Raw genomic sequence first — 26,732 nt, forward strand, 5'->3', positions numbered from 1 at the left:
CCAGTGGGAGCAGAACAGCAGGACATTAAACCCCCATATCATTTCATTTTATTTCATTTTCATTTATACGAACTTGATACTGCAAATACATTTCTGTGAAGATATAATCCAAATACGTATAGATGGAAGAAATTATGTCAACAAAGGCCATGATTCACTAAAAAAAATTAACAGAATTTCAGGAAACACGAACCTAATCTTTAACTCTGCTGTATAACAATATACCAACCCCAGTTAACCAAAAGAACTCTGGAACACAAAAATGACAAACAGACGGGAGAAAACACCTATAATCATCTCCTATATCACCGATAGTGGAGTAATAATGAGTTTTATATAACGATGACATTTTTTTGTAGGGATACTAAAGGCATTTAAATTAACACAAACAACTGTACCACAAACGAACAAATTATACAACTAACTGTTTTGTTTGGTGTCTTCGTATTTTATTTATTACACATTATGGCTACTACGTAATAAGGACAGGTATTCTTACTCTGGCCTAAAATAAATTACAGTATGCAGAATGCATGTAACGGAAATGAAATGGGGTTTAACGTCCTACTGTTCTGCTCCTATATTGGGCTAATGAAGACGGGCATACGCCATACAGTGTGCTAGGAGGGAAATTTTGCCTGGGCAGCGGCACTATCATCTACTCTTATATCGAATTCCAACTGCCAGGGAATCTTTTACGTACATTCCAATGTATACACGGGACCTCGGTTTTTCGTCTCATCCGAAAGACTAGACAGCTGTCCTTGTCAGGCCCTCAGTCCTGCATCACTGACAAGGGGAAACCACGCCGGAAAATCGGGATGAACTTTCTCGGCCAATGCAGGGATCGAACACCGACCTCCAGGCTAGCGAGCCAGCGTCTTACCCACTTAGCCACGTGATCCCCTGCATGTAACGGACACCCAATCACAGCAAATAAATGATTTATACGAACACTATTTCCACGATTATCATGAAATGATTGTATGTTTTCTTTGGAGATAAGACTTCCATCAAGCATAAGCATAATATAACGTTTTGGAAATGGAATGAGGTTTAACGTCCTACTGTTCTGCTCCTATACTGGGCTAATGAAGACGGGCATAACTTTTTGTAAAATTTGCTGAAAAAAAAAAATAGAAAAAGCATCGGTTGGGTATAATTAGAGGAGACGAGAAATACGTTTTTGGTCTAAATATAAAGACAGATATATATAACCATCAACCGAAATTGCAAAAAACAAAGGAGTAGGAATTTGAGACAAGTTTTGTCGATTCCTGCCTAAACGTATTCCCCATTTCTTTGTAATGGTGTTAATGATGAACGGATGTTTCATATCATATTGTTGATAGGTGTCTATTTGTTTAATATTTTTTTGTACCGATATATAATATACAAAATCTCTGTCTGGTGAATGTAATTAAGTATAAGGCACGTGATGCTTTCCAGAGAGAATAGAGATAAAGCAATTTAATGTAACGTACCCCGTGGTTTATATATTTGCCAGATTAGCAATAAAGAATAAATTTATATAGCCATTTACCGAATCCAATAGTATCAGCAGTTCTATTCAACAAGATTTTCAATAATAATTATAATAATAATGTCTATAACTATTGTTTCTTATATTAATTCATGTTGTCAGATAAGCCAAAACTGCCCAAGGAACGAGCTACATTATCAACGGCCATTATAGATGAAGCACGGGTTGTTTTCTTTTCTTAGAAATCAAAATAATTAGCATTTACTCTTGTTAGTTTTGTGTGGCGTATTTTTGGCCACCCCAAAGTCACCTACAGTTTGCTTAAATCTGACGAGATTATAAATATCATATCAAAATATTCGATCGATATTTTGGGCAGATGGTCCGATTGTACTCGACTGAAGGCTACATATAATATAAGTACTTGTTCAGCCGATGCAAACATAGTCTGTCTCGGTGGGTCGAATGATCTTAGCATGAATTAACTTGTCGCCATAAGTCCAATGGCTGGCGAAAATATCTGGTTAATTTTTGCAGGTTGAAATCTGGAAAGAATGAGTCCAAGACTCCAATGATCGATCGTTCTTGTTTGTACAACCAGATTAATATTTATGTTCCATATCAGTCTTCGTTGATAGTTATCAAAATATATTGTAGTAATAATATAGGACTTAAGGGAATCGATTAGTAGTAATCAACGGTATTACTGAAGGGTATAAAGTATTATGTACATTAGTCTGTTTAATTGAATACTTAATTGAGTTTATGTCAATAGGACAATAATAGAACCAACTTAAACAATCAAGACTAGTGCACACCATGAAGTCTTTGTCGGTTCCATCATCGACAAATACTCTTTATTGGTGTTTGTCAAATTATATAACCCGACAAATCTTCGACTATGCATTGTAGTTGCATCTGCCCTAAATGTCCGACATATTGTCCCATAAAAAATCCATCACGGTAGATAAAGCTAGGTTCATCTTTTTGGCATTCCCTTCAACCCATCTCCGTTAGCTTAACTTGGTAATAATCCGGCAACAGTTATCGTAAAAGAGAATGATTTCGTTTCATAGTAGCCTCGCCTTGTACTTCCGGTCTGCAGCAAATCATTTACTTAAAGCCAGTAGGTTTAAAATTGTTTTATAGATAATTTAGAGGGAGAGGGGGTGGTGGTATATATAGTATGTTTAGACGTAACGATTATTAGTGATGACAAATCGGGTTGTCACTAAGTACTAGTCCTTGGTGTGACGTAGCCTTAAAGGAACCTATTATTTAAAACTGTAAACATTTTATCATTTTAAGCTGCGTAGATTAATTATTCAGCGCGATTACACTTCTTTTTGATTTATAGAAAATTCAAAGAGACTGTATTCCTATATTGTGGATCGACCCTCCAGTGACTTCATATATAAATGTTTTCAATCGGTTGTTGATCCATTCTTTGCAACTCAAACAAAAACAAACAAATTGCAACTGAACAAAAAAATTGAATTAAGGAAAAAAACACATATTGTATTATGTTTAAAAATCAATTGATAATAACATCAATAGTTGTTCCATCAAAACCTACAGCTTACAAATCCTCCCCACAAAGTTGTTTTAATCTTTTGATCGAACTTTTGACAGCGTATGTTCATTAAGAACCAGTTTTGTCGATAAAAGTGCTGTGGATTTAAAGAACCAAAGTCGACCATCCTTAAAAGTGAACATTCATTCATTACAAATCAAGCACTTAAAATAATTAACATTCCCAATATCAAACATGTACGTTGGTAGAAGAAAAATAAAACGTATAATCAGCACATTTATTCAATATACCCAATCATACAATGGTTTAATTGAGTCAAGAGAGAGTTTCCGATCATTTCCTCTCATTTGATGGTACCACGTGTTTGAGGTCAATAGATAAAGGTTAGGTCTAGCAGACGAACGTTATGAGAACGAGGCTGGTCGTGATTCCTGTTGTTTCCGATCTATGTAAAAGTTGGTAATTCATTGACTTAGTGAATGTGAAGTTATATACTAGTGCATCTATGTATAAAGCAGTATTTTCTTACTAACCGTGGGAATATTATCTAGAGGCTTGTATATTGCCATTCGAAACAATGAATTTATTTCCTCTAAGATCTTTATCTCAAGTTTATCCGGGCTGATCATTATTAGTTGTTATATTATTATTAGTAATATCGGAGTAGACGCTGAATTTAAAGTCTTCATATTTCAAGTTTTTCGAATGGTAAGTTTAAAATATCTTTGATTTTAGTAACCAATATGTTTAATTTAAAAACATTGATTTCATTTCCGATAATGTTTCAACCAATTAATTACTTCTGTAAAATTTACGATATTTTCTGACCCAAAAGAGCCGTTTTAAGTACTTTCGAAGAAAATTATGAATTAACATGCAGTAAAATACTGAAATAATAATATGAATATTAGAACTTACTAGGCCATATATTATTGATCCCAAACTTGTACCTGACATGGAGTACAGGGTCGCCTGTCAAACCTGGTGTTTTTTTTAAAAGAAGCTTCGGTTCTCTCGCAAGCAAAACAAATTAATGAAATACAATTATGCATAATTACGTTAGTCTCGAAATGGCCTAGCTTGTGTCGAGTTAACGTTTAACCCCAATTTATGTCTCTTATGTATTATTATGCTGAGGTATGACTGTAGATTTTTTGAAGAGCCATTATTGAATGTTTTGTCAGATAAAAAAAATACAGTTAATATCGCATCGTATTTGACAACGAAATCGGAAAAGGAAAATAAATGTATCCAATGAATACAACTAAGTAACTATAATGTAGCGTCAAAATTACAGTTAAAAACTTACCATGTTGTTTTGAGACTGACATTCCAAGTTTTGTATTTGTAAAACATAACCCGAAAGCAAACACTAATTTTACTTTTCTTTTCATTGAATACCACGAATTTGTACTTTATTGACTGTGGATTAAAACATTTTGCCTGGAGCAACTCTACTTTGTGCGACATTTTTCGGGCATCGATTATTATTTGTGAAGGCAGCTGCATGGGATGGTTCGAATTCAGTTCGGCATAGAGGGGGATTTCGGTTACAAAACGATTGGAAACTTTGAAGTTGCTTAACTCATGGGCTAGAATAGCAGAAAAACGCATTTTTGATTGGCTGTTTGGGATTCAGGTAAGGCACATAAGGTAGGCTATATGGAAATTGCCGTATTCTCCGTGGACTGTAAACGATTAATTGGTTAATTGGAATTCGAGTCAGACACCTAAGTTAAGCTATATTAGACCACTTGCTGTATTCAGCAGGTACTGAAATAGCAAAAAAAACCCGCGTTTGCGGCCGTCAAATTCTCTTTGGGTTGGCGGTGTTGGTGGTGGTGGGGGGGGGGGCTAGACGTATGTAACCCAAATTTTTTTCAGGCATTTCAGGTTATGCCCCCCCCTCCCCAACATGTATCAAGCCCGTGCGCCTATGTGATTTAGTTCGAATTTTGTGAAAATCGGACCGGAACTGCCCGACAAATTAGCCGCTCAAGGTTCACAATTTTTAACCGATTTTGTATGAAACTTTGAAGATAGGTTTATATCCCAAAGATCTCTGTTCTTTTTGAATTCGCGCATATCGGACAGGAACTTCCTGGATAATGGCTCCTATTTTCCCCACCACCTCTTGCAAAATGTGGGCGTATCTCGCATGGCAACCGCATGTTATTTTTTGTAGAACGATGCCACTTTAAATTGAAATAAATGTAATTAATTTTATTTAAAATCCTATTCGTAATATCCGTTGATTGACCTTGTAATTATCAACGTAATATGCTCTTAAGCTATTTTACACGACCGGTCGACGAACTGTTACAAAATCGTTACTTGCAAATTGGAGCTTTCAGCAATGTATTGGAAAATTGTTGTCAAAATTATGCAAGATATCACGTTGTTTCTGTTTACAAATCTATAATATGCACGGCTTTACTATGCCGTTGTGGACGCTGGCTCGCTAGCCTGGAGGTCGGGTGTTCGATCCCTGCATTGGCCGAGAAAGTTCATCCAGATTTTCCGGCGTGGTTCATCCTTGTCAGTGACAGCTGTCTAGTCGTTCGGACGGCACGAAAAACCGAGGTCCCGTGTACACATTAGCGTGCACGTAATCGATCGGTTGACAGTTGGAATTCGATATAAGAGTAGGCCGTAGTGCCGCTGTCCGGGCAAAATTTCCCTCATAACACAATGTATGGCTTATGTCCGTCTTCCTTAGCCCAGTTCGGAGGAGAACAGTAGGACGTTTAAATCCATTTCATTTCATTTCATTTCTAAACCGCCGTCATCTATGTCTGTTAGTTACGCCACTCTGTCGAATTGCGGTATAAATTGTCTACTGACTATTATGCCAATCTAGGCACCATTTTACTCTTGATGATGTGGTAATTAGATTCATCGTCTGCGCGATCTACCTGGTGGTTTGCGTTCTCACGCGACTTTTGGAAACATAACCTGATGTATATAGATCTATTTCGTTTTCGAATGGATCTATATGAACGTTTATTAACTTATATAGCTATAGCACTGCAACGGGGGAGAGAGGTTTGTGTGCTTTGGATCATAAGGCCTGTCATTGAGTCAATTGGCGCGGTTTCGGTCTCACGTGTACGTGATAAGAAGTAGTGTCGCCTGTCCAACCTCGTGGGTTTCACAAAGCTTACAAGGCTGTTTGTACATTTTATTTTATCACCGTAATCACTGTAATAGTTCACGAAGAAATAACCCGTTCCAAAATTGGATGTATTTTTCACAAAACACGAATTCGGTATTGGAAGCTTTAAAAATTGTAAGCACACTATATGCTTAGTATTGGAAAACCTTCACTACGTCTTGACTTGCAAAAGTAGGTTCTTTATCGTACACTTTTATAGAAAGTGTCTGATTATCGCCCTTTACCACTAGAGGGGTCTGCTTTGTTTACCTTCGAGAGCGAACCAGGCTGGCTAATACCGAACAGGACTATGGTCTTTTTACCACACGTTCATCATAATAATATCACGTTGACGTCGTATATTTGCCTTGGTTCGTCAACAAACTTACATTTATAACACTCGTGCGTTCTTAACAAAACTTATACATATTATAATTTCTTAGAATACATGCGTTATTTTGAGGAACCTGGTCTGTTTTACCGGAAGTTTAAACGACCCTGCAAATGCTACAAATCTAGGCACATTCAACTTATTGGTTTAGTTGTAAACAATCCTGTATCACGGCGCATACAAAACCACTTCATACATAGGGAAGGAAGAATAGTAAGGTAATAATGATATTGACATCATACGATAATAAGTGAAATATGGCGATATCTTCACCATCTTTCTATCGCAAAGATGTATAATATCTAAAAGATATCTATTTATATTTGTTTAGATTTACACGTGTACCTTGACATTTATCATCAACTTATGTCTAACCCAATACCTTTTCTTATAAACAGTATCAGTTACATTAGCTAACACTTCAAAACTGTCTGGAACATGGAACAATTAACGTCTTTTATAGATGTCAGTTTATTACAGTTCACCGCCATGCGTTTTTAATTCTCCTATATCGCTTATTCTTAAATGCCAACAAATTGGCGTAGCTTCTGTACTTAAAGGGCGCATGGCTCTGTTCTTTGGGACCTTAAAAAGGACGGAAATGGGGCTAAAAGCACATTCTAATGTAGTATGGATGTATATAAAGTGATTTATGTTCAGTTTTTATCTTTTAAAATCGTAATATCTAATTAATTATGTTCGGTGAAATACGTGAACAATCCAGTTTGAACGGCAGTCGTTTACGCCTTCTTAGTCCACGCGTTTTGTAACGTTTGTAAATCAGACATTAACCCTGCATTGTCTTATAGGATATGTTTTTCTTTGTTTATTCCAAATGGGACCCGGAACCATTGAATACTCGTGTACTAATTTTAAAATATTCACGGCAAGATAACAACATCAATATTAATTGACATGGATCAATACTAGATTCTAATTCGTGTGTATACTTTTGAATTTTATGCTTTAGCTCATTTAATTGTTATATTATCAATGGAAATAAATTCTTTCCTGTCTCATCTATTAAGAATAACACAACTTTATTTGATATGATGTTTAAATTGTTCTTTTTTTCAAAATTGTAGGATGTTTTACTCATATACCCTTGATATAATTATGTAAAACTTTGTTTAGAATCCCAGGCGATCGTTAATCGAGGTTTACATTTTCGCCTGAACGCAAGCCATGTCCATGAAGGCTTTGTAGAAAGGCTGGCTTATCATGTATGGAAGGATAATGTTGCCAATATTATTTCAATGTTAACTGTACAAACTGCATATATCAGCAGTTCAAAATACGTATTTTAGTTTTACAATTTGCAATTTCCATTGTCACAGTGTTAAAATATATAATACATTTTTGAATGATACAAAATACAGTATAATAGTTATTTTGTACGTTACACTTCTCCATTCTGCATTTTGCACTATAGACAAATACATAATGGAACTTAGCATATTAGAACATATACCTTATATGGGATCTACGACGAAGCTCATTTGCATACGGAAGAAAGTCCGGCCTAGGAAGGAAATTAATAATTTACGCGATTAATCTACAAGTCAACGTCAGTAGAAGTGCCAGAGTTCAATCTGGCAAACAATTAGTCATTATATAATAAGTCGGCTTACCATGCAATAAGGGCGAATTCGCTGGATAACCAGGACCTCTGTGAAATCATGCCCTCTGTATGGCGAATCCGAGCCTTCGATAAGCCCCACATTTTTACTTTATAACCTCCCCTCCCCCCGGCCCCCACTTTCACTGCATCTCTTCTCGTTCATTCCTTCTATTGTTTCAGACAATAACCTTGTTAAAATATTATGAATTATTTACTAATTATTTACTTATAGTTATATCGTTTATTTTCAGTCTGTGATATAAATGTCTTTTAATGTTTCATTTTTATATTGTTTGAAACATTTGAATGTATGAGCCTGAATTTTAATTTAAAAAAAAAAGAAAAAAAAGATGCTGGCTCGCTAGCCTGGAGGTCGCGTGTTCGATCCCTACATCGGGAGTTCATCGGGATTTTCCGACATGGTTTCACCTTGTCCGTGGTGCAGCAAGGAGGGCCTGAAAACCCGAGGTCCCGTGTATGCATTGGCGTGCACGTAAAAGATCCCCTGACAGTTGGAATTCGATAGAGGTGTAGGCTATAGTGCCGCTGCTCGAGCATAATTTCCCTCATAACACACTCATTTGCCGGTCGAAGGAGAACAGTAGGACGTTAAACCCCATTTCATTTTTTCAAAGTATGTAAATATAAATGTGCCAGAAAATTATTAATATATTTGAAAAGAGAAACGAACGTGCTTTTTAGTTATAAGTAACATGATAATTGAAATTCGTATGAAGACAGGTATGTTTAGGCCTACTTTAAATACCCCAACCCCCGTCCTTTAATAGTTTCGTACCACCCGACTATGGTCGTTTTTCTTTCCCCTTGTCAGTGATGCAGGGGGGCCTGACAAGGACAACTGTCTAATCGTTCGGATAGGACGTAAAAACGAGGTCCTGTGTACACATTAGCGTGTACGCACGCAAAAGATCCCTTGGCAGTTGGAATTCAATACAAGTATAGGCCGTATTAAGCACCGCTGTCCGGGAAAATTTTCCCTCATAGCACATTGCATGGCGTATGCCCGTTTTCATTAGCCCAGTCGCAGCAGAACATTAGGATGTTAAATCCAATTTCATTTCATTTCATTCATCGTCTTCCGAAGGTCTGTAAATATGAGTTCCGCCCCCTTCTACTGACAAGGTCGATCGCGTAAACTATTAATTTCCGCCCTAGTCCGGACTTTTTTCCGTATGCAAATGAGCTTCGTCGTAGATCCCATATATAGGTATATGTTCTAATAAGTTAAGTTCTATTATGCATTTGTCTATCATGCAAAATGCAGAACGGAGAAGTGTAATGTGCAAAATAACTATTATACTGTATTTTGTATTATTGAAAAGTGTATTCTGTATTTTAACAGTGACAATGGTATTGTGGAGCGATGGAAATTGCAAATTGTAAAACTAAAATACGTTTTTTGAACTGCTGACGTGCATTTTGCACCGTGAACCTTTACCTTGTGTTGTGTTTTGTTAAAAAAACATATTTTTGAATTTCGGCACACTTCACACTTGATCTGGCGTGCAGTAAGTTGTGTCAAGGGTGTTTGGGGGTTGGGCCCGGGTAGGCCCAGCCTTTGTTGTTACTATTTTTTCTTCAACAACAGGATAGGCTCGGTATTTTCATGTCACTTATAATTTGTAATAAGAATAGTGCTTGACCATGCTTCCATATGTCAAAGAAAATGAAAGTTGTAATGATCTCAGTTAAATTCAGTCCAATACAATAAATGGGTCACTTTTGGTTTTGAGTTGATATCATTATTATTAAGTAGTAAGTGCGGGGGTACTGCACCACACACGAACAAATATACAAGACAAATCTACCCATAAGACATTGATGGTTGGGTCTTGCAGACTGGAAATTGCGAACAATAAATTATCCTCACTTTGCATCCGTTCAATAACCTCGGTCGGCAAAGATGATAAGCCAACTTTAGCTTCACATCCAAACATAACGGCGTATGGTGATCGTTTGATTCCAGAATGCAGACTGGATTTTTTCTAGAATTGTACAAATTTTATGCCTACAGACCAATCATTTATGTTATTATCTCCCATCCAAGCAACAAGCATATCCCTGCCCTTTCCACAGATCCTTGAATCTGAAGGTGTCGAGGTTTACCATGAACCATGACAGCTTCATTTCAGAGATAACCTCGGCAGTAAATTCATTTCCATTGTCACTCTTGAGGATAGATGGACCACCAACAAGAAAAAAATACCCAGTAGACGATGGGCATACTCAGCAGCACACTTTGAGGTTAATGCTCGTAGAATAACAAACTTGGTCAGGTGGTCTTGATAGAGCATGGGCCATGGACTGAATATCAATAAGATCCATTTGTGCGCGCGAGGCGAATTCCTTTGTGAGAATTTGACGTACCACCACACTCTTGGTCCTTGGGCGCTTGCGCTTCTTCTGACATTCCTGGCACTAAGACTTGAAAATTTCATGAGTCTTGCGGCCGCACTGGACTCTTATTATTCATTCATTGGACTGGGCCTACCTGTAACAATATAGTCGTTGCGACATTATTTTTAAATTTATAGACAAAGAATGGAGAAATAAGATGACTTTATATTTCATAAATTAATATATTTGGCAAATTAATAGTTTCAGAACATATTCACATATATATTATATATAGTGTGTACTAAATCAACTTAGTCTGTAATTGACAGTTGACACATAAAAAGAGCTATTTAGCCAAAACATATGTCAATAAAATACCACCAAATTGCACGTGAGTGGAATGATTATAATTGCGTCATTTGGCTTAAAGTAACCAATTATATCGTTAATTGCACGAGTTCAGGGCCAAAAACAGGCTTTCTGTGCGTGATATGCAGGAGTCTTATAAAAGAAATCATAGTAAAGTTTTAAGTTAGACTTTTATTAGATTCCAGAGAGGTTCCATTTGACTCCCTAGACAGCCGCGAGGCTGGCTAGGGTAGAGAAATGGTTTTTAGCTTGTATGGTAATCTGTGCTTGTATACATGTATTCGGCTATGCTATATAAAATGTAGAAGCGAACTGTTGCATTGTTATTCCTGGTAAGACAAACGTCTTAAGAAACTGTAAGAAGTAAATACACAGCGTGAAGCAGAAGTAAAGACAGCTAGAGACAAATTCTAAACGATCACAAGGCTACAGAAATATGTAGTAAGAAAAGATGCATGAGTCGTATGTAGGATGTGGCGACCGGTTTTTGGAATTTCCGCTTTCCACGTCTGACAAAAGACCTATGGTGCTACATACCTTCTTTTTAATTTAGGAAAACACCCCTGAGTTGTGTTCCTGGCTAAAAGACGAGTTTATCTGGCTTGTGAATTATACACTCACCTAGCTTAAAAATGTCGGCGTTTTTAAAACTTTTTATTTAAATTCGTTTACATTGGTTATCTTAGATAAATGGATTAACATTAGTAATAAAATATCCATGCCAGCTCGTGCCAATAAAGATGCATTCAGTGTAAATGTATTTAACGCGTTTATGGACGTGATAACATATGAATGATAAGTGTTGTGTAAACTGAATTTGTTTATTTGTTTATCTGCTTGTTAATTTATCTTTTGCAAAATAAATCTTGAAGGTGGTGTGTAACCGTCACGGCAAATTAATCGGATTTTAGACATGCCAAACATACAAACTCTACTCTCTGCCTACAATTATCTCCATTTGAGCTGAGAACTAACACGAATCTATTTAATCGACATTTTAATTCCTAGACAATTTTATACTGTGGGTGACTATCGCATCTTATTTCATTTAGCTTGTTTTAAGTGAAATAACGGCCGATATTGTTTATGAGATAACGTATGCAGGATTCGGCTTTGTATTTCCCATAATTCCTCACAAAAGGCGATCCGAATTGGTCTGCTAGTTCACGTGATCCGAACAAGGGATTGATGTTGCTTGGATTTGCGGCTAAATTTGTTGAATGTCGTGGCTTCTGCTGTAGTTAAAATCCTAGCGGTCACTGTTCAGAAAGTATTTTATTGCATGATGTGATTACCAGTATATATTATAAGTCCCAAAATAGAACAATATGTTATATTTATATCTTGTTGTGTACTCTTAAAATGTCGTATATTGTTCACTTTTATTAATGTAAAATGCATTAATACGGTGAATATACAATGTGTGACCCCTCTTCCCCCTCATACACGCACTGTGACGCACATAAAACATACTCCTTCTCGGGATCCTTTAGAATTTAGATCATAAGGAAGTCTGTCAGTGAGTTGAGTAGGACCTCCTGTTTGCCTCCACTGTTTTGTTCCCTACGCGCATGCGAATTGTTGAAATAAAATTGAACCATATGTTCACTTTTATTAATGTAAAATGCATTAATACGGTGAATATACAATGTGTGACCCCTCTTCCCCCTCATACACGCACTGTGACGCACATAAAACATTCTCCTTCTCGGGATCCTTTAGAATTTAGATCATAAGGAAGTCTGTCAGTGAGTTGAGTAGGACCTCCTGTTTGCTTCCACTGTTTTGGTCCCTACGCGCATGCGAATTGTTGAAATAAAATTGAACCATATGTTTTACTCCCGAAAACACCTGGCTTGTGTCGGGTACCCCCCCCCCCCCTTACACACACACCCACAGACACGGTAAACGAAGTAGACAAATACGTTATGTTTAAAATCTTCAAACAATTAACAGTTTTTGTCTAGCAATGACACTGATTACTTTGTAAATCAAAACTCCAAAGACATATAATTTGCAGATGTATCTATCAGTAAATGATGTTTTTCGTTATAAAATCGATGATCACTCTAAAAGACTATCACGAAGTGCCATTGGCGACAAAGGCTTGGCCCAATTAAACTTAAAGTAGCTAAGTCTCTAACTCAAAATCATCCAAAGTCTTCGACTTTGAAATCCCGAATTATTTGTCGGTTTAAATCATTATTGATGTTATGATTTTACCGGGAACAGATGGGCTTCTGATATCCAATATTTAAGGCAAAATAAACATGTTACCATTGGTACACGAATCGTGGGCCATAATGCGTTTCAACGCCATTTGTAACAAGGGACTCGCAGAACGAGCCTAGACATATTCCACAAGTCATGTCAAACAGTGACGTCATATTCTTATCTGGTGAGCACGCGCAATACAATACTATCGGTGTAGAACGGAATAACCAGACACTAGAGATTGCCATTCGATTGAGTCTTCTGGCATATTTCGCCGAACATAATTGATTAGAAATTACAGGAAAAACAAAAACGATTGAATGTAAATCAGTTTATATACATTCATATTACATTATTTGTGTCAATTTCTAGGTCCAGATATTAATGATTTAGCTCCTTTAATATCAGGTTGCCGCTATCAGAACCGATACATATTTTGGTTATCATCTACGAACAGGAAGTGACATAGGGGGTCCAGTCCCGGATGAAAATGAAGCACTGACACTGGATGCATTGACATAGCCTGCGCCATTTCCTAAATCCTAAATTTTAATACAGTAATAAGCACTTTTACTGTAATTACTGGCAGATATTGTTTACATACAAAACTCAAACATATATATACACTGATTTAAAAATTGTTAGGGTATGAAAGGACCTTCGTAAACAACGGACTGGCTTGTGTAGAAAAGAAAGAACAGTTAGTATCACTGTGATAATTTAAGAGAGATAAAGATGGCGGTGTAAAATGAATAGAAACCATTATAAACTTAAAAGTGTCATAATTTTTGAAATTCATCGATCTGTATGTTTTTTTTTATTATAAACAGTTTACTTTTTATTGCGTATGATCTTAATCTAAACTGTATTTTGGCATGATAAACCGGGACTTATTAAAATGCAGAATTAAATACTCGAAAAATATAAATGAAATGTCGTAGTACTTAAATGGTAAACAATATAACTTTATTTGTTATTTTTTGTTAACAACATCACCTACATTTATAAAGAGTTATGTTAGGATTCTAAGATGCTGGTCTCTAGTCTTTATTATTCTCTCGTCCAGTAATAGGCTCATAAAACGTATAACAAACAATTTTCTGTTAAACACATTCTATTAGTTATTACTGACACTAATTCGCCATTGCTGTCTTAAGTTGCTGTCAATAGACGTGGGTTCTAGTATAATGATGGAAAGGGTTGAAACCTCTATAACATGATTTTTTGCATGTTAGCATTCCGACGCGAGCGAAAATTATATCTATTTTAAATCTTTTAATCAGAATTATGTTCCAGCTTTATTATCTTGCACCGCAGGGTATAGGAGAAGTGCTTTGTAATGGGGAGCTCTGCCCTTCCGCCTCGGTTTTGTTTCCGGAACATATCCCATAAATCCTTCAAGATATCATTATGAAACTTTTTACACACTTCAACCTATTATATTTTATGTGTGCCTTTCTTAATTAGTAATTTTTAAGTTAAATACCTTTTTTTCTAAAAAACCCCAACAAAACACCTAAATTGTGTCAACAGTAAGGAACAAAATCCGTTATATTTCAGCACCGGCTTTATTCATATATGAAATATTTTAAAAAAGAGAACAGTTCCTTAGGACACAAACAAACCCACACATAAATGTATTTTTACTCAAATGAACAAGATCTAAACATTACCACTACATAATATTCGGTTTTATTAAATGGCCTTTCAATCAGAAGTGCGTTGACCATTTCAGTTAGTTAGTTTTGTATTGATTGATTAAATATTAATAAATATATCGGTAAGTCTAAGATAATAAATGATCAATGATGCCAGATGTTTTCTAGATAACAATTCGTGTTAACAGCCTCTATACGTAATCAACAAAATGAAAATACACAATGTCTATTGATTCAGTCGTTTGGTTCTTATACCTTCTTCCCACTAGATTCTTAGAATATATTTCAAGCTGCGCAATGTTAATAAGGTCTGGGCTTTAAAAAACATCAAAACATATCTTTCTGGAATGCTCTTTCCCTCCCACAGCGGTAATGTTTATGTTTCTATGAACACCCCACTTCTCCGATAACGACCATTAACTGACTCGCCTTGATTACCAATCCCAGTTGATGATTTTCCGAATCACTTTCTTCCTTTTATTATAAAATGTAAGACATGTCTTCTAGCTAATAAATCGATGATATACTTAATTTAGAATTCTTATCTAAAAATACCGCTAGACCTCTATATTCAACATTTCTACGAATATAAAAACCTTCTTCGCTTCTTTTATTAGAATAAAACAGCATCTTAATGACCGATTGAATACGACTTTTTATATGCCATACTCGCTTTCTTCTATTTCGTTACATGACAGACATGAACTCTAATTTTTCGGGAAATACAGACCATGATTTATTGAAATGATATGAAATTATGTTTACTTTTGTGTACCATGAGGGCTAACGAAGTCGTGGCCGCGTACTGTTCTATGAGGCAGGGGATCTTTAACATGTTGCAATGGGGTGTTCTCACTTTCCCAGCAGCTATTGTTTTCCAGGTAAAATCATTGGACCAGTACTAATTAGATTAACAATGGTGTTAAAACTATAGTCTTTTTCATATCAATATTAACCACCTTACATAAAAGTTATTTTATTAACAAATTTAACATGTACATATATATTTTTCATATCAATATTAACTACTTTACATACAAGTTATTTTATTAACAAATTTAGTATTGTACATGTATATTTAAAATCCGACTAAATGTGATATCGAATTTCTGTATTCATATAAAGACTTCTTGGTAAATTGCTGGAATTGGCTTAGAATCTGCTTTAACCGATTCTTTCATTGCTGATAAAAACATGTCAACTTTTAATTTGCTTGGTTCAGCTTGATGATTATGGATGTTTCTATAGGTAGTAACCAGGTCATTCCTGGTATTGCAAGTAGCAGGGCATTCACGAACAGTGCACCTCCAGTTAATGGGGGCTCCTCTTCTTGTCTTAACACTAAACTTATAATTATCATAAACTAGGCTTCGAGTACCTCTCGTGTTTGGAATGAACCTAACGTTTACCTGTGCATTAGCCATTTTTTAATGACATACACTTTGAACTTTCAACTATTTAATAAACTTTTATCACAAACAGTGTTCATCGTAATTAAGTATAACATTAAACTGACATATGAACGAAAAATCAGACAGTGATTTATAGTTCACACATGTCATAGGTTAAATTGAACTGTTCATGCAATAATTAAAACAGAGTATGACTCACTAATCTATAGCTAATCCCTAATCCGCTTAATTAGTAGGGTTAATCTGCTGGGAAAGTGAGAACAAACCGTTGCAACCGGAGACTCCCGCAAGGCGTGCCGAATAACCGAAATCCAGCAGTAATTATAAATAGTGCTGTCCATACAAGATAAACTATACATTTAAAAAACAAATCACACCAAATGTTTTAGAGCAATATATAGTTATTATAAGTTGAATAAATGCAACCTTTGCTAAGGTTGGTCAAGAACATTAGTCTCGGTCACCAAGAACCTGCTAGTCGTCAACGTCTGGGTCTGTTGTCAACAATTGACAAAAAAGTTCCAGTGTCCATGCGTAACAGGGAGTTTTTTTTTTTTTGTGTGGTTAATTATCCAATAAATTTCGCCAAGTCAAGTAAGAATTGCGCACCTTCCCGAAAAAAATCCCATAATTCATGTATTGTTATAAACAAACATTTTTAGAATTAGGATTAATTCAAAAACATAGATATTGCCCATGAAGAAAGAAATTTTACAATAAAAAAGTTGGATATTGAACTGACAATACAAAACATTGCAAGGACTGGATATTCCTTGCACCAAACAAAGAAACATAACAAATAAATGAATGAAATGGGGTTTGTCGTCTTACTTGTCTGTATCGACAAAGAACCATCACAATCAACGAGGGTGGATAGTACGACGGAATGATGTTTCTTACAACTTTAGGATTTGCTTGAAACAAGTTCAATATCGGTTTTCTAATAAATGAAAAGGAAAACTAGGCAATAAATTATTGTTCACAGCTATATATGAAATAAAAATGAAATGGGGTTTAACGTCCCACTGTTTGCTCCGACTGGGCTAATCAAGACGGAGATACGTCACACAGTGTGCTATGAGGGAATTCTAACTGCCAGATGATCTTTTACGTGCGCGCCAATATATACACGGGTCCTCGTTTTTTCATCACATCGGTACGATTAGACAGTTATCCTTGCGAGACCCTCCACCCTGCACCGCTGACATGATAGGGAAAACCACACCGGAAAATCTCGATGAACTTTGTCGGCCAATGCAAGGATCGAACACGCGACCTCTACGCTAGCATCCCACTTAGGCACCGTGGCTCATCCGTCCAATATATCACCTATTTATTATGGATTCATTATATAAGATTTAGATAAAAAAAAACCTGACCTTTTTTGAAATAAATGCAAACAAAATGAGAATATTGAATTACTATATTTGGTTTATTTTTAAATGATACTATACAAGTTAGTCGCGAGTGTTGAGTAGCCACCCCCCCTCTCTCTCTCTCTCTCTCTCTCTAGAATTACTTTATTCTAAGCGAACTTGTGGATGTTTGAAGTTTTGATTTGACAATACATAGCCCAATTAGTCTCGATTGCCATGTACCCTTGTCACGATATAATAAAGAAAGTCTCGTTTTGTTTTCAGTCTTTTTAATCGGCAATCTGCGTTAGTGGCGCCCATATTAACTTTTAACGAAGATATGGCGGACATTGTTTAACAAGTTTATCTCATCTATCCGATGTTCTAGAGAGTTTATTATAATGTTTGTAATGTGATTAAATCTCTAAATAATAATTAATATAACATTTGAAGCCAGAAAAGTACTATAATAGACAGATTTAGTTCTAACATAATACATGTTTAAATATAGTGTTAATTCAGGGCTATCGTATATGTTGTATACGTATACATCTTGAAGCGTCTATTAAAGATCACCTTCTAAACTGCGTAGGCATATGTTTTAATATCCGAGACGCTATATAGGATAAGCCACACCTGATTTTTCCCAAGGGGGTCTTTGGGAAAATAGAATTCTATGTTGATAGCGTAGCACGTGTTGTTAATACTTATATTACCGGTCTATTTACCTGTATTGTACCTATATACTTAGCCTATCTATTGTTTCACCTGCTGTGTAACAGACATTTCATGTTGTTTGAATAAACCATTAGAAATACAAACCCAGTAAGATGGAGCAATAATGTTTTTCAATCGTGATATACAGGCCACAGATATGGCCCATTTTATTAGTTGACAGTACATCTAACTTTTGCTTTTTACATCTACATGTGTACCTTTAATTGAATTATCTTGTCTCGGACTTTTTCCAAATTGCATCACCTTAGAATTAATGTTTCTTATGCGATATATATGTTGATCAAGTCAAAGAGACTGGACGTCATAAGGCATGTACCTATACAGTCATGGTTCCATCTCATACTGGTACACGACAAGGATTTTCTCCGGTACCACAACAGACCTGTATGTGTGATGCTGCGGATATTCAGAACTAACTTTGACTTTACGTTGTGTATAAAACTTCAAGGATCAATGTTTTTACATCTTTATAACATCCATAATGCAAAGGTTACACAAAGGAAACTACACACAGGTCTATGGAATTGAATAATATAAGCTAAATCTAAGTTCTCTACCACTTAGCGTGTGATCTGTGGCGAGAACCATTCCGGCCTCTAAGCCGAGTAGGCCGTGGGTATGATGTCCCCTAGGAATTCCGAATGATATCTCTCCTTCTGAGAATACTCCTTCTGAAGGGAAATTTAACCTCGCTTTTTCTTATATAGAAAGTATAGATGTGTCAATTATTCAGGTGGGACAATTACCATTTTTGGGAAGGTGTTTCGTATGGACACCGTTTTACGTCAACATTATTCTATATATTTAATAGGACTAATCTATGCACGAGATGACTGGACGATAGCGCCATACTTTGAGCAATTGATGGTGGCAGAAAATTCATCTCGGCCATGATGACATTGTGACCTATAAATATCAAAAATCGAAATAGCGGAGCCTTCAGCTTTTTTTTTTTTTTATCGAAAAGTGTCACTCCCAAGAAGAAAAGGAGAAGAATGCCTATATCGCGGATATATATCATTTCGTGTTTTGAAGAATGTTAAATAATTTACAAAGCATTGAACTACAAACAATGGACAAACAATTTTGACGGGTATATATGGGACTTGAGGTACATGATGTAGTGATTGAAATATAACCCCATTTTCTCAGGTGTTACCATGAATACACCATAATACTATATACAGTTGACTACAATATACAAGATATTGATTCTGTGTTGTTTCTAATGTCAATTATAAAATGTACTGTAAAAAGTTCTCAATTCCACGCATGAATAATAATTTCAAATTGTAGTTAATGGCTCTGGCACACTGTTGCGTATGAGAGAAACGCTTTCATACGCACAACACGGCCTTGGAAATACAGAATTGTTCCAATCTGATTAAAACACAGATCCTATTTCGTTTCGTTTTTTACACTTCAAAATTCCATTTACTTGTCTTTACTACACTAGGATCTGGGAGTTGTTATATAACCCGCGTTCTTGATGATGTGAGGGATTAACCAATGAAACGGTCTGTTACGGCGAGTTTTTTTTTTTTTTGTGTGAGGTACAAAGTCGCTCGTATGATCCCTGACACGACCCCAGAATGCAAATGGTGAGATCTTCTGGCATACTGCATTCATTAGCCAAGTCGGAATAGAACAATAGGAAGTTAAACCCCCATTTCATTTCATTTCAATGCGTTTGATCACTGCCAAATCCCGACTTAGATTGTGTCGACCCCTGCACGTTTATTCCCCCACCCCCATCCTCGGTACTTTCAAGACCAGCAACGGGATTTCGAAGAAGAATAGGCAGGGCCGCCGCTGTCCGGGCAAAATGGCCCATCATTATATAATATTACAAATGACTTGGTTGAAAATTAAAAAAAAAATATATTACAAATGACTTGGGTGAAAATTATAAAAAAACAAAAATAAATATAAAATAAAAACAAAAAAAAACCCAAATATTAAAACTGACTTGGGTGAAAATTATAAAAAAAAAACAGATTACATTACAGATGACTTGAGTGGAAAATGAACAAAAAAACAAAACAAAAACAAATTATATTACAAATAACTTGGGGGAAAATTAAAACTGACTTGGGTGAAAATTATAAAAAATTTTTTTTTATTAAAATTGACTGACTTAGGTGAATATAACAAAAAAACAAATTATATTACAAATGACTTGGGTTGAAATTAAAATTGACTTGGGTGAAAATTATAAAAAAAACAAATTATATTAAAATTGACTTGGGTGAATATTAAAAAAAACCCCAATAAATGGTATTATTTTTCATGTCCCTTATCAGCCACCGTACCATCCTCGTCCAAACATGCTGATATACGTAATCCACTTGCAGATATACATGCTGATATACCTGATCCACCTGCTGATATACATGCTGATGTACCTGGTCCACGTGCTGATATACTTGATACACCTATCAATGATAAGCCAGATGTTCTTGAGCGCCCAAGGTCCTCCTCCTGAACGTTCCCGTGAATCATCGGTTTCATCATCTATGTTGACTACTGTCTCCATCTCCCCTCTCCATTGTCCAGACCCCGAAGGCTGTATGACTTCATCATGGTGTCTCGGAGGGCGATTTCATCGTCGCCAATGAAGAAATATACATCCTGATAGTCATTGGGTAGAGGATCTGGGGCAGAGGAAACCAGTGATGCCGTCTTCTGCCAATTCCTTGATTCCAGAGTTATCATATGCGTCTGGTGCTGATCCTGTACTACCGAGGTCTGCCCAAGTGAACTTGCAGTGCGCGTCTACAAGGGTCATTAGTACAACAGAGTAAAATCCCTTGTAGTTGAAGTATTCGGAACCACTCTTTAGAGGACACGTGCAGGCAGTGTGCTTCCCATCTAGTGCACCGCATGTATGAGAGACGTTCCACTGCGCTGTTGAATACTTGCTCCCAGGGGCAAGGTGACGCAAAGTCAGTGCGAGCTTCAGGCCCGGGAGTGTTATTTCGGGATCCTAGTGCCCATTCTGGCTAGCAGTTCATCGAACATCTTGGGCGCGGTGGGGTGGGTGGTAAGGGGGCTGATTTTCTTGAAAGATCTTTGGTCCTTCTACCAGGCTAGGCCATCTTCAGGCCAGGGCGTGTTATTTAGGGATCATAGGGCCCACTCTGGCTAGCAGCTCATCGAACATCTCTTTGGAGGCTGAAGTTCTTGAAAGGCCTTTGGTCCTCCTACCAGAAGCAGGTCGTAGATGACAAACTGCGGTCGACTTCCGATCCATAGTCTCACCCAGACTTCACGTATTTTTCTTCTTCTCCCCCCTTCACCGTTATCTTGGATATAGTGAACTGCCCAATCGTTCAGATCATACTGGTGTTGGAGAAAAGTTACATCCAGCCTCTTCAGTCAGAAGTCAACGAAGATCTCGAAATTGGAGCCCAAATATACACTTTTGCAAAACGATGGAGATACGCTGGCCACACGGCAGTAGTTGTACGTGAAATACGTTAATCAATCATGTAATTGGATATAGAACTGATTTGAAATATTTGGGGCTCCGGATATTGTCTGCTGTTTTATTCCCGTATTCCGCCAATTCCGGACTTACAGGCTATCAGTGCACAAAAGCTACAACTTTTCTAATTTGTGGGTGGGGTTTCATTGGCACGCTGGATCAATAACGTGGATAACAGATACATTTTAAATACTAAACTATGCATGTGTGTTTCTTATGAATCAGAGGTTTGCAAGAAATCATTTATTTGATAGAACTATAAGGGAAGCGTTGGTCTCTTGTACGATGTGGGTGTGGGCGTTGAATATAATGTTTCATGCTGTATATACTTCAAACTATAGAATTTACATAACTAGTAAAATGAACCATGTATGTGGTTTCGTCTAATTTTGACTATCGGATACAATTATACAATTACTAGGTTCTTAATATTGTTTCTGGGTACGGCGCGGAACCCTAGAATTTGTATCAGATAGGGTAGGTCAGACACATATTATTAGTCGAAACTTTGAATTTCATTTGTGGCGTGTGTTATCTATTTCTTTGGTTTTCCAGATTCGAAATTTCTTAGTACGTTTCGTAATTGTGAGAGTGCCCCGGGGAAAACTAACTATTCTAGTGAACGCCCTTTAATCAAATAGCAAAACTATTACCACTAGTATGCAGCAAGAAATGTTTGTTTGTACTCCCACTGCCTTCTGTGTTTCCTGTAATCAACTGATTTCCTATTTAGATGTAGACCACTGCTAAAAGAATAATAATGACCTGTGCAAATTTCATTTCCTCGGAGATAACATGGGAAAGAAAGTTCATTTACTCTGAGATAACATGGAAAAGGGCTTCAAAATCTAACCCATTAATAAGATATAACTCGAATGCTGATGACCAGGATGAAAGCCTGTGTAATCTGCGACAGTGGCTGTCCATCATGGCCTTCCCACCCATTTCCAAATTAATACGCCTTAATGCTATTGGTTGATTCAATGAAAATGATCCAGCTGTAAGCAATTACAAGATGACATAACGTGTTGTTTATGTATTGAATGTTTAGTTTAATTCTTTTCACCACACCAGTTTCCTTTCGCCTCAACAATTTTGTCCGGTATCTGAAGAAATCAATAAACACAGGCCGTCTTTTAATGCTATGTTATAAATAAATTACTTTACAATGTTATTCTTGAAATGTAAATCGTGAAGATCAGCTGAGCGACTCTTCCACGCAACATAAAATTAATTGTGCATAGGCAAGAAGCTGTAATATTAGTTTCTAAACAGCTTTCTCTTTAAGGTGACTTATCGCCCCTTAAGAAAAGCTGTTTTACGTCAGATAAACTACGGAAGTAGTCATGATTTGTTTTCAAACAATAGTAATAATAAATGCACCAGGCTGGGCTTCATCAGACGTTGCTCTTACTTCCCATTGTGGCTTTTTGGTGCTGCGCTTTAGAACAGCAGTTATAAATTATAAGCTATTATATGTTAATACCGCTTTACTGGATCACAAAACTGTTTATATCTTTCCCGCTGTTTGGTATTCATTCGTATTTTTTTTGGAAAGTATTTATAAATAAATTAGTTTGTACAATAATTTGTTACTATACCTTTTCATGAGAATGTGCATATTCTGTTCATTTCACGAGTTAGATGTCATTACACAATACTGCTTTTTAATTGAAGAGATCCTGCTTCTCCACTGTTAAAAGCTCCGTATTGTGCTATGTAATCATTAACAGTCATAAAGATTATGATCCTTGTCGACACACAAAAGTGGTATTCATTGGAATGGGACTGTGATAATTGTCAAAGATTATAACAATACTATTATACTAGAAAACATCTTAAAGGGATAGCTCCACATTTCACAGAACATCGTAAATGAAGTGAGTTCATATATCAAGTATCTAAATCAAGCCAAAATGGGACGATAAAGCATTTTGTATCAATTTTTCAAATCAAAACGTTCGCTAGATTTGCCTAAATGCGTTACATAACTCATCAAACTAATCTCATTCTTCATTTCCAAGAATGATTTGATAATAAAAAGCGAACATCACTTATCACTGTGGATTAAAACCATTTTCAAAACGTTTTACGAATTCGAAATCACCGAATTTTACGAACGAAGAAACTTACAATGCATAGATGTAAATTTGTGTTTTTTGAGCTATTTTACTAATTCTTTTTTCTTTGAGTACCTTGAAAAAATCATTTTCAACTGCAATTTCTGAATTGCGAAAATTCGTCGCTGTAATTTCGTCCCGGAAGTTGAGACCAACTTGACAACTTCTTTAATATTTGCACGATTTTCATGAAATTTGTAATGTAACTAGATCTTACCGATGTGACTTCTAACTTATCTCCCCTTGAAGAAATTAAGGATCAAATTTTCAAACAAATTGACAAAATATAGGTCAGATTGCCTTGAATTTTGTTTTCTGTACTAGCGAAGAAAGTACTGATGCATACACAATATATTATGAAGTCTATCGATCGTACTGGAAGTGCCACCATCTTGAAACGTGAAAAATCTCTAAGGCTTTTGCGATATTTTACTTACAGACATGAGAATCACATTTTCCGAATCCTTGAAGGAATGCCTAAAAATCTAACGGAGCAGAATTTTAATTTTGGTAAACTGATGGTCGCCATTTTGAACTCAATATGAAAAAAAGTGAAAAATCCACGTTAACGGACGTGAAAATGAACATAATAGGCCGTAGTTTGAAGAATACGTCTCCTATTACCAAAATGAATACATTTCTGTATAGCAGGGATCGGGGTCGGATTTTTGGTATTTGAAAATGTCACAATTTCGAATTTTGCCTTTGACATTCTCGTGCCGTCAAAGTTTGCGAGTTTTTGACCGATTTTAATGATTATTTTTTCTTGATGAGATTCTTTATATAATCCATGACATGTGTCAGGAAGTAACCGTGAATATGAAAGCTTTCATATCTATCTGCCTCGCAGATCTAGTTTGTGTTTATTTCAGGTAAAGTGGTCGTTGATAACATTTATCAAATTTCATCTTCTTTCAGAGTTTGTCATTATTAAAACCTAATCAAATCATTGTATATACTCCAAAACAAGTTACTCATTAATCAATTTGTGTTAATTTCAATGTAAAGTGGTCGTCTTGAAATTAGTTATTAGCAAGAAATATAATCCTTAATTAAAATAGCTCCCCTTTAGGTACACATAATTAAGGGGTATCTCTGGTTGGTCAGCATTAACTAAGTATTATTGTGTACATGTATATATTGCCTTAATATATTTTCACATTTTACCATTGCTTGATAATGACTAGAGAAGCCTAGTCGAAACGGGGGGGGGGGGGGTGGCTGAATGGTTGGCGTGCGCGCGCTGTATCATAAAGTCTGTCATTGAGTCGACTGGCGTGGTTTCGAATCCCCGGTTGTACGTGGCAAGGAGTAGGGTCGCCTGTCCAACCTCGTGGGTTTTCTCTGGGTCCTCCGGTTTCCTCCCACTGCTAAAGACCTCTACGCGCAAGCGAATTATGTAAATAAAATTAAACCATATGTTAGTCCCGAAATGACCTAGTTTGTGTCGAGTGGACGTTAAACCCCATTTCTCTCTCTCTCTCTCCCTAGTCGAAACGTCACTCAGTAATAAGCAGTAATTGTATTCCATAGAATTGTGACCTGTATATTCCATTTCAATTACTAAATGCCATTGAAATAATTTGCTGCTAGTTTATGGATGGCTATCCATAATTACTGAGAGTTGGCATTGTGTCGAAAAGGTATCAAGGAGCTTCAGATACCTGCGCACAGTTAGTTAATCATTCTTTGGAATATGTACGACATGTCTTTTGTTACTTTGTACCAAGACTTGACATAAGCCAGGTATATCGGCCTATTGCTAAATGACTTTTCGTATTTTTTAAAAATGTTTTTAATTCCAAAGTTTTGTTTTTACAACGGGTTTACTAATTTTTCAATGAAGCCAGGTATCTTCGTTCTTACGAAAGTGATAAACAGCCTTTAGTAGTTGAGAGTGCGTACCAGAATTGATTACATTTGCCATGATGTTATAGATATAGATTTGTCTCGGGGATGACCTCACATGCCTTTCCTGTTTTGTTAATGTGCAGCAAATGACATTCATTATCTTCTTTCCTTGGCATTAATCAATTAGTACTGGAAAACTTTTGCTTTATCTATGCTGTCGCTTACATCAGCTTTATTACCAAAAAAATCGAATTAACTAGCATAGGACAAATGATTATAAAACCATTTGACACATTCAGTGGTTTAACGACTTCTCTATTTTTATCCACATTGTACAAAACTGGTAATATGTGTTGTCAGTTAACAATACTGTGACGTCAGATCGAATTCTTTAATAAAGGCTGTCCTAATAGGATTTGTTAGTCGAAGGAACTAGATCTCACCAATACTCAACACCTGTGTAATTTTTTCTAATTACTAGATGTGTCCAATATTCATTAGTACCACCAGTATTAGTGAATTGGAGACAGGTAGATAGACGTTGAATATCTGTGGTAGCTCTGTAGCGGATTTCCACATAGTCCAGTGTCTCAGATAACTGACGCAGTTTGGATTTGGATTCATCAGAAAACCGTGATGCTAGTTAGTACTGATCCTTCTGTACTGGTAGTTATGATTTTCTTATTTTGGTTACAATTAGGCGCCATTTTTTTAAAAACAAAATTCGGCTTTAAATTATAAAGAACAACATCAATGACATTCTATTAAAAGGGTGTTTTTTAAATGCCTTCAAAGGCTCATTCACGCAACCATATTGTGGAGTGCATTCTGCTGACATATTAAAATCTAGCGAAGTGATCCCCTATTGCGTCAAGAACTAAGCCCATTGACAAATATATAGAACCTGTAATGCAATTTACAGTATTTAACACGTAATACCTTTTCCACCTGCTACTAATTCCATTCTTTGCATTCTGAATAACATCT

The 26,732-nt window shown here is 36.2% G+C and overlaps 1 protein-coding gene across 5 annotated transcripts in view; it reads left to right on the plus strand.

Moving 5' to 3' along the window:
• The window catches only part of LOC126827648 (neuromedin-U receptor 1), a 70,518-nt gene that overhangs the window by 33,274 nt on the left and 10,512 nt on the right, over window positions 1-26,732 (plus strand). Inside the window, exon 1 of one of the 5 annotated variants that reach the window (XM_050557083.2) lies at window positions 3,471-3,725. The exons of the other annotated variants lie outside the window; for them this stretch is intronic. Coding sequence (XP_050413040.1) covers window positions 3,723-3,725 — 3 coding nt within the window. The 5' untranslated portion in view covers window positions 3,471-3,722. Of the gene's footprint in view, window positions 1-3,470; window positions 3,726-26,732 lie in introns of those variants that run through there. 5 annotated transcript variants of the gene reach the window in all.

The sequence above is a fragment of the Patella vulgata genome, chromosome 7 (genome assembly GCF_932274485.2).
Source record: "Patella vulgata chromosome 7, xgPatVulg1.2, whole genome shotgun sequence".
NCBI lineage: Eukaryota > Metazoa > Mollusca > Gastropoda > Patellidae > Patella > Patella vulgata.